The 9,776-nt window shown below is 44.5% G+C and overlaps 1 protein-coding gene across 2 annotated transcripts; it reads left to right on the forward strand.

Moving 5' to 3' along the window:
• The first annotated feature begins 759 nt into the window (after window positions 1–759).
• Rpp40 (ribonuclease P/MRP subunit p40) lies at window positions 760–9,424 on the forward strand. 2 transcript variants are annotated; one of them, XM_050142694.1, is made up of 8 exons: window positions 760–923; window positions 2,436–2,580; window positions 3,242–3,310; window positions 4,242–4,337; window positions 4,951–5,076; window positions 7,180–7,378; window positions 7,484–7,618; window positions 9,202–9,424. In XM_050142694.1, exons 1-8 carry the CDS (start codon window positions 801–803, stop codon window positions 9,398–9,400), a joined length of 1,092 nt encoding a protein of 363 aa, XP_049998651.1. In that variant the 5' UTR covers window positions 760–800; the 3' UTR covers window positions 9,401–9,424. The 2 variants fall into 2 exon arrangements, with proteins under 2 accessions (XP_049998651.1, XP_049998652.1); XM_050142695.1 differs by having other exon boundaries at window positions 7,186–7,378.
• Window positions 9,425–9,776: the final 352 nt, after the last annotated feature.

Genomic DNA, 9,776 nt, shown 5'->3' on the forward strand with positions numbered 1-9,776 from the left:
TGCCGTTAAGCCTCTTCTGTTAAATGCTGGCTTCGTGGAAATAGAAATATTGTAAATGAAGCTGGGCGATGGTGGCGCAAGCCTTTAATCCCAGCACTCAGGAGGCAGAGGTAGGCGGATCTCTGTGAGTGAGAGCCCAACCTGGTCTACAAGAGTTAGTTCCAGGACAGGCTCCAAAGCTACAGAAACCCTGTCTTGGAAAACAAACAAACAAAACAAAACAAAAAGATAAACAAAAATCAAAGCAATGGAATCCTAGTGGGTATAAAATGCTGAAATACCACATTATCTCCCCCCCCCCACACCCACACACAATTTCCTATACCTTTTGGGAAGGCTCAATGGGAACTCAGAGGCCTGTAGGTGAGTATGCATTCGGAACTAGACCATGTCAGGAGTCAGGATCATAGAGTGCGTGCCACAAGGCAGGCGAGTTTCCTTACTGTACTGGATCTTTCCTATTTGTCTTATCTTCTTCCTATTTATAACGTGTCAGAGAGCAGGCTTTCTCTGAGTTACGCCCTGGAGAAACGCTGTGGGATGGAATGAATATGTCAGGACCTCGAGAAGCTTCGGAGAAGCTCCCGAGTTCTTTAGACGCATAGGAAACCCTCCTTTCACTCTTATCCAAAGCGCCTAGAAATTGACAGCAGAAGGGAAGAAAAGAATTCGGGGCGTGGAGGGGGAGGGACGTGCACCAGAAAGGGACAAATGGTGGAGCGAGGGGCGGTCCGGGAGGCGGGGCGGTCGGGGACGCAGGGCGGCCCGGGAGGCGGGGCGCACCTCGACTCGTGCTTAACATGGCCACGCTGCGCAGACTGCAAGAGACTCCCCGGCACTTACTGGTCTGTGAGAAATCCAACTTCGGCCACAACAAGTCTCGCCATAAACATCTCGTGGAGACGCACTATCATAACTACAGGGTGAGTCACATCCACCCGGCTTCCTTTAGCCGTGGAGGTTTAGGGTAGAGCCTTTCTGGGCTTTCCTCGGCGGGACCTTTTCGTCCTGCGGGGGCGGGCAGTCTGTCGCCAATCATCCTGGGAAGTGTAGTCTTTTCAGTTTACCGATCACCTTTTTTTTTGGAGGAGTGTAGGACTACAATTCCCAGCATGCGCCGGACACAGGGCGGTGCTCCGCCCTTCAGGAAGAGTGGAGTTTTGGGGTGTTCGTTTTTCTGAGTTTGGTTGTTTAATGCCGGGTTCAAGATTGAGTCTTCCAAGGCCCACGGTAGCTAGGTGAAGAGTTAGGTAGGCACGGAAGAGTTAGGAGTGTGACCTGAACAACGTGTAGCTGCCCTTCGCCCTAAATTTGTTCTGGTCTCTCCGTAGCTCAACGTATGCCTCTTTCCAAAGCACCACCGTGTTTGATAAATAAGGAATTAAAAACAAAACAAAAAGCTTACCTTAATACGATAAGGGCCTAAGCATTTTACACCTTAAATATCTGCTTGATCTGTTTCTCAGAGACATTAACTGACGTCCTTCTCCCTGTGTCTCAGGCACAGGCTGATTGTTGGAGCTTTGCTGAACGTACTTTAGCTGTGGGGATCATTTGAAATCCGCGCGGGTTTTAAGTCTCCGCTTCAGTTGAAATCTCATCCCTGCGTCAAGGGTGTATCGCCTATTTTGCCTGGCCTGACCTGTTACGTTGGTCTAGGAAATGGAAGAAGCACCAGGAGCACATCTGTTTCTATTACACATCTGTTTATAGAATGTCCCTAAACTCCCTACGCTCCCAGGAGCAGTTCCTTTGATTTCAGTGACTTCAGAGTAAAGAAATCCAGGCATGTTGAATTGTGCTCTACTTCCTTGAATATAAAGTGTGTACGACATAGCATGTATTGTTCGTGTGCAAAAGATAAAATTTAAGCAAGACTTCCATTGCATTTCTGGTCTCGTGCCTCACATGGCAGAAAGGAAAAGCTTGAGTAATCAAATCTATTTGCATGAGATTTGATAGATTAAAAGATTTGTTGCTTGGGCTGAACGGCTGCCTCAGCAGTTGAGAGTACTGACTGCTGTTCCAGGGGGCCTGAGTTCAATTCCCAGCAACCACATGGTGGCTCACAACCATCCATAATGAGTTCTGGTGCCCTCTTTTGGTGTGAAGCCATACATGCAAGCAGAACACTATACATAATAAATAAATCTTTAAAAAAATGTGTTGTCTAGCAGGACAGTGGTAGTACACACCTTTAATCCCAGGCAAAGGTGGCTAGATTTCTGAGTTCGAGGTCCACCTGACAGTTTCTTGTCAAAAAAAAAAAAACCTTGTCTCAGAAAAAACAAACAAACTTTAAAACGATTTGTTGCCAGTGTTTGTATGCCCCAGCAAAACCTGTGAAGGAATAGCTAGCAATTTTAATATTTCACTTCTGAAAACATGGTGTTGATCTTCATAGACTATAACTTTGTACTTCTCCATTCTAATAGGTTTCATTTCTTATTCCTGAATGTGGGATGCTGTCAAAAGAACTGAAAAGCCTGGTCATGGAAATTGGGCCCTATTACTCTGTGAAGAGCTTACCTCTTCATGAATTAATTACACGTGAATTCATCCAGACCTTTGTAAAGAAAGGTAAGAAAAGGCATCTAGCATCTCATGTGAACAAGGCAAAATGAAGAGCTCTAGAAAGACCATAGCAGATACCGGGGTTCTTCACTTGTTTTCAGAAGGGCCTGAGAGGATAGACCCTGTGGTTAGCTGCACGCGTCACTTCTCTGTCTGTCGGTATTGTTCATTCTTCTCCTTCCTGTGGCCTCTTTAGGTGATGGCTAGATGTCTGACCAGATTTAATTAACCCTCGCAGCTACTCAGTGAAGTAGGTCGAATCCCTACTTAGCAGATGAGGAAGATTAAGTAGCTTCCGATTATTAGCTTGGTTAAGTAATTTCTGACTGTTAACTTAGAACTTTGTCTCAAAGGTTTGTCGTCTTGCATGTTCTGCTGTGCAGCTTTCTTTCTGCTTGGATCCCCAAGGTTTCAGGTTCTAGTCTCAGTCTGTTCTTGGCCTGTTGATAGTAAACCTGCACAAAAAGACCCTGAATGGGTCCAGAGCAGGAACTTAGCGTGTGTATGTTCCGACTTATCCCTGGCAGGCATTGGGCTTATTGAGTGACTTAGAGTAGTGCTAAACACTGACTGTTACCTACCTGGAAAATTTGTTGTCATGTGAAAATAATAATTCATAAGCAAACATTGTGAAGGGTTAATTCTTTTTCTCAAATTTCTTTTACAGGCTCATTCTCTGCATTAACATACAATGCAAGTATTGATGAAGACAACGCTGTCGCCCTCCTACCAAATGGTGACAACATTCACTTTTTTTCTGTCTTTTTTCAATTATAAAAAAAATCTATATAGTTAAAAGAAAACAAAACAAAAAACTCTAAGGTGTAGTGAGATGGCTTAGCAGTTAAGAGCACTGGCTGGTCTTCCAAAGGACCAGGGTTCGGTTCCCAGCACCCACTTGATAGCTGACAACTCTCTGTCTGTAACTCCAGTTCCAGGGAATCCAGAGCCCTTGTTTGGCCTCCACAGGCACACATATGATGCACAGATATACGTGTGGGCAAAACACCAGCACACATAAAAATATAAACTAATAATTTTAAAAGGTCAAATCATACAGCTCGAAACAGAGTGAAATGAAGCTCCTCCTTTAGTTTAGACGTCCTTCTTAGATGGAGCAGCTAAGAGTGCTTACTGCCATTGCAGAGGACCCAGCTTCAGTTCCCAGTATCCACATGGCAGCTCACAGCTCAAGTTCCAGGAGATCTGATACCCTCTTCTGACCTCCACAGGCTCTTTGGAGTATTTGCATACGCCCAGGCACATAATACACACAAAATTAAATTATATTTAAATTTGGGAAGAAGGTATTTGAAGTGATGTACAGACCAGTTTGGTGGTTTCTTAATATAATTATAATTATTTCTAGTTTCACTACTGTAATATCTGCATATGTATATATGATAGATAATATCACCAAGCGTGGTGTCTTGCATCTATAATCCCTGTATTTGGAAGGCTGAGGCAGGATGATTGCCACCAGTTTGAGGCCAGCCTCAGCAAGTCCCAGGCCAGTAAAATACGTGACTAGATAGTATCAAGTGTTTTAAATAAGTTCTTCATATGTACCTATACTGCTGGTTTGCGGCCCAGTTGTCTACCTTCCTTAGAGAATACCGGCCTTATTTTAACATCTCTCTTATGGGAAACTATTTTTTGATTTATAGGAAAATTAATTTTATCACTGGATAAAGATACTTATGAAGAAACTGGGCTTCAAGGTCATCCATCTCGGTGTTCTGGCAGAAAACCTATGAGGTTTGGTAAGTATTACGTGTGCTCCACTGGGGTCTAGCCAGTCAGCTTTCTTGTAATAAAATGTAAATGTTGGCCACACCTCTGGTCTCTGTTCAGGAAAGATAGGGCTCTTTCTAGCCTCTGAAATCCTGACTCAAGGAGCTGTTGGTTGTGTTTCCCAGGGGCTTAGTTGGTGCTGTTCTACTGCTTCTCTTCGAAGTACGCGGCCTTGAATAAGGGTTGTAGAACTGGACTAGTCCCTTGCGTGCAGTGGAGAGCAGCAACTTAGTGTGCTTGGCACACAGTTTTTCTTTATGAGTCCTAGTAGGAATTTACTCACAAGTGAAGAGGTGGTTTTGAGGACACTGTGTGGTGTGGACTACAGTAACCAAGGCTGCCTCATACACAGTAGATTGGAGTTGACCTCCTGAAGACCTCTGCCCTTGATCTTTGACCTTGGAAGATTTAAGATATTTAAAACTACTGTAGTAGAAATTACCCCGAGGGATGTGTTTTTGATAAAGGAAAAGGGGTGAAGAACAAAATAATCTGGGTAAGCTTACTAAAACTTCAGGTGTTTCTCAGGGTTAGCTCTGTGTAATTTAAATGAAACATGGTTATTGCTTTTTCTACTTTAAGTTATTTCCATTGATTTAATGGATTTATCCCTTAACCTGGATTCTAAGAAGTATGAAAGAATATCTTGGTCCTTCAAAGAAAAGAAGCCTTTGAAGTTTGATTTTCTTCTGGCGTGGCATCCTACAGGTATGGAGTATAAACTTTATAATGATACAGTGGTTTTGAAATCTTGCTGTTGGCGGGGTGTAATGGAGGGTTGAGTTGTATCACTGTGGTCAAGGGATGCTGTTTACCTAGGGGTGTGGCAATGTGAGGGAGCTGCTCTGACTTTCCAGATGTCCGCAGCACCTTAGGTCAGGGTAGCCCGGTTCTGAAGCAGTCTGCCCCAGTCAGTCTTCTTGGGTTTCCTGCAGAAGCAGAGAGCTTCACTGTGGCTTCAGAACGGCAACCTGTATCCACTCCCTTCTCTCTCTTCCACATACACCAGGCAGCCTTGGCTAGCGTACTCTAAAGCAGCATCAGTTAGAATTATGTGTGTGTGATCTGTTTATCATTATTGCAGGATGGCACCCCAGACGGACTGTTAAATGTCAGATAGCTTTTGTTGTGACTTTAATTGATTAGGATACTGAATTTAATACCAGCCTTAATGGTCATCAAGTATATTCATCTGCTTACACCTTCCACATGTATTGCTCCCTTTAGCAGTGTTCTTTGGCCCATTACCAGATTGCGACGAATCAGATTGTTGGGAGTTAGGCTGGTGTAGTATCTCCTTTGGAGGACAGGGAGACCTAGTCCATTTTGGAACTCTGTCCATCTGTCTGCTTCTCATGGAAAATTCTTGGATTCTGCCGGCCCCAGATGGCTCCTGTCTGTCCGAATTTTCTAAAGTTTAATGCCTCTCTTCCTTCTGCATATGGTAAATATACAAGAGTGGGGGAGATATTAACTGATGTTTGTGTCAGTTGGCAACTTCTCGGAGGACTGTTCGTGCTATGGGTTCTCCAGAGAAACTAAGAATGGCCTGAGACTTTTACCATCTTCCAGCCAGCAAAGTCAGCCACAAGTGTCATGGGTCAAAGACAGAGGATTTGACTGATCACAGTGGGAGCAGTTGACCGGTCTAGAAGCCCTGCTGGCAAACTTAGGATGAGTCAGGGGCCTGACACCCTGGAGCCTGATACCCAGGAGCGGGAGAAGCTGGGTGTCTCAGCTCCAGGGGATAGAGAGAATTTACCTTGCCTCTGCCCTTGTTCTGTCTGGGCCCTGGCTGTTGGAATAACTCACATGTCTGCCACCCTCAGAGTGGGGCTCTCCTAAGCAGTCCGTGAACTCACATGCCACTCTTCTTTCAAAACGTCCTCACAGACACACCTAGAAGTGAGCTTTACCATTAATGCAGTTTGACCTGGAATTAATCAACACACAAGAGAATCGGCATTTGTAAAGTTCACCAAATTCCACTTGGTTTGGAGTGGCACGGAGTTGGTGCAGTAATGCCAGCATATGCAGTGGATTACATGACAGAGAAGAAGCATGGAACCCAAGGAACTCAGTCATTTTAGAGTGGACCATAGTGGGAGTAAGCCTACCTGCTCTGCCCACAGATGGGGGTGGGGCCATTATTTCTGTCTTACTGGACAGTAAGCCAGCCTGCCCTGTGCTTTGGAGTGAATGTCTGTTCTGCCTTCCAAGGCTGTTGGGTGCACAAACTTCTCTGAAAAGATACAGTGGATTTTCCTGGGTCTTCAAAGGGATAGTTAGCAAGAGCTTCTATTATCATTCAGTTCCTCTGCTGTTTCCTATTAGATTGTACAAACACACTCCTTTCTGTAGCGTTCACTAGCATCCCTATATAGGGAATACTTGGGGTTTATATAGGAAGTTGAAATTTTCTTGTTAGAGCAAGTAAAACAAATACGGTCTGAGCTGAAGGCGTCCTGTGTTTTCCAGGGAAAGTGAGGAGGGAGATTGTTCGTGATGCTTTAGCATACGCAGCTGAAAGCAACTTTAAGTGGTTGTAATTAGGATGCAGCCTTGCCTAGCTTCCATTTTACCTTATCTTACCTGTTCTGCACAACTCAAAAGGGAATGGGAAACGTCTTGGGCATGGTGGTACTTACCTATAAAGGGAAGGGAGGCTTGCAGGAAGATCATGCATTTGAGGCCAGTTACATACTGAGACCCTGTCTCAAAAACACACAGAAGAAAAGGGATGTTGGAGTTGGGTCAAGACTCATCCAAGTTGTAACAGTGTTGACTCAACCTTATTTGGTGTGTTCTAAGGTGCAGAAGAATCAACAATGAGGTCATACTTTTCCAAATACCAAATTCAGGAGCATCAGCCAAAAGTGGCCTTGAGCACAGTGAGAGAGCTGCAGTGCCCAGTGCTGCAGAGCAGCTCACTTGCAGGAGAGCCGGAGGAGGCCTGCAGTGCCCTGGAGCTCTTTGACTGGCTCGGCGCTGTCTTCTGCAATGCGGACATGTAGGTATATGAGCTCTTGGTTGCTTGTCTTCAATAAGAGTTGAGTACTTTGCATGTGGTTATGTAGTGGTTGTAAAAAAACGTTTTCTTTCCTTTTTCTGGCAGGAATAACCAGCCTTATAATTTCATATCAACCTACTGCTGTCCCCAGCCGAGCACAGTGATAGCCCAAGCTTGTCTGTGCACAATCACGGGTTTCATACTGCCAGAGAAGATACAGGTCCTTCTGGAACAGCTGCGGTGAGAACCCTTCTTGGCTGTGTCTCTCACTTGTTGGTGCTACAGTGGGGTGTTAAGGACTTTTGTTAGTGTGGTACAAGGCACATGTTACTGGGACCCAAAGTACAGTAACATTCTAAATGTTGTAAGTGTTCATTAACAACAAAAACAAACAAAAAAAGCTTTGTCTTTTTAAAGATTTATTTTATTTATATGCACTTGTATGTGAGTGCCAGTGGGGGCCAGCAGAGGGCTGCAGATTCCCTGGGACTGGAGTTACAGTTTTGAGTCTACCTATGGGTGCTGGGAAGCAAACTTGAGTCCTCTGGAAGGAAGTGCTTTTAACTGCTGCGCCTTCTGTCCGGCCCTGGCATCTCATCCTTGCTGACAGAGACAAATGCTATTTGGAAGTACTTAACCCGTGTGGAAAGAGAAAGCAGAACCTTGGTAGGCTTCTTGAAACAAGCTTTTCATTTTCCCGGTTATGTTTTGAGCCATTTTGTTTTTAAAAAGTATACTACTACTTGAAAACACTTCTGTATTCTGTGAGACAAATTATGACCTATGTCACGTTAAAGAATTCTGCAAATCCCAGCCAGGCGGTGGTGTTGGCTCACGCCTTTAATTCCAGCACTCAGGAGGCAGAAGCAGGTGGATCTCTGTGAGTTTGAGGCCAGCCTGGTCTACAAGAGCTAGTTCCAGGACTGGCTCCAAAAGCAACACAGAGAAACCCTGTCTCGAAAAACCAAAGAAAGAAAGGAAGGAAGGAGGAAGGGAGGAAAGAAGGAAGGGAGAAAGGGAGGGAGGGAAAAAAAGAAGGAAGGAAGGAAGGAAGGAAGGAAGGAAGGAAGGAAGGAAGGAAGGAAGGAAGGAATCTTTCATTTAGAATTAGGTAGGAACTTGGAATGGTGGGGCACGCCTTTAATCCCAGCACTTGGGACCCAGAGGCAGGAGAATCTGAGTCCGAGGCCAGCATGGTCTACCTTGTGAGTTCTAGGACACCTAGGGCTATATAGAGAGACCCTAGATTTTTGTTGTTGTTGTTTTTGTTTATTTCCTTCCATGCTGGGAGTCAGACTCAAGGCCTTAAGGGTGGAACTCAAGTGTTAAGCACTAAGTCCCCACCCCAGCAAGAATATTTACTATTCATGGGAGAGAGGCCAGTAAGACAGCTCAGTGGGTAAAGACACATGAGCCAGAACCAACAACCTGAGTTTTGATTCTCAGGATCCACAGAGGACCTCAAAGTTGTCTTCTGACCCCCACACAGGCACACACACATTTAAAAACAAACAAAAACCCACCTTAATAGGAGGGAAGCTGTTATGTAATTTGGGTGGGGTGGAGGTTATTCTCTTGATCTTAACTGATTTTTTTTCCAGGCTGTAACAGCTGCTGATTTTGTTTTCTGAGTGTTAATGTTAGTTAATCTTTATGGACTTCATAATATAGCACCAAATATTTAATTCACATAGCCTAGTTTTTATGAATCAAAATAGAGTATCGGTTTAATTATAACATCAGAAATACCCCTAATCCAGGATAATTTCTCTAATGTGGATGTTCCTGACCTCTTATTTATAAGAATTTTCCCTCTTTTTCAGTCACTACTTTGATGAACCAAAGTTAGCGCCGTGGGTCACCTTGTCAGTTCAAGGCTTTGCAGACAGCCCTGTCTCCTGGAGAGAGAACGAACATGGCTTCCAGAAAGGAGGAGAGCACTTGTACAACTTTGTGGTTTTTAGGAATCAGGACTATTGGCTTCAGATGGCCGTTGGGGCCAATGATGACTGTCCACCATAAGAAAATGCAAAGTGTAAAACTGTGTGTGTTTGTCTTCATATTTCCTCATTGTGAAAGGGTTATGTGTCACCCAGCCTTGTCATAAGGATTGACTTCTCAGACCGGCCTCTGCTTGTTGTCTGCTCTGCAGTGGCCCCTGGGTACGGGCTACTCGTCCACTGAATAGCTCTGAGCTGATTTTTCTGTTGATCACAGGGCATTGCTTACTACAGAGCAGGGTAAGCTGGAAGATGGTGCTTGGTGAGGTTTTTAGGTTAGAAAGGAATCCTTATCCTTACCCTTGAGGCCCAGTCATGGGTGCTATTCACATAGTAACTGTTCTAGTTTGATTTTCTGTTGACCAGAAGCAACTTCTGGAAGGAACGAACAGTTACAG

This window comes from Alexandromys fortis, unplaced genomic scaffold (assembly GCF_014885135.2).
Source record: "Alexandromys fortis isolate MF-2015 unplaced genomic scaffold, M_Fortis_MF-2015_v1.1 scaffold_5, whole genome shotgun sequence".
Classification (NCBI taxonomy): domain Eukaryota; kingdom Metazoa; phylum Chordata; class Mammalia; order Rodentia; family Cricetidae; genus Alexandromys; species Alexandromys fortis.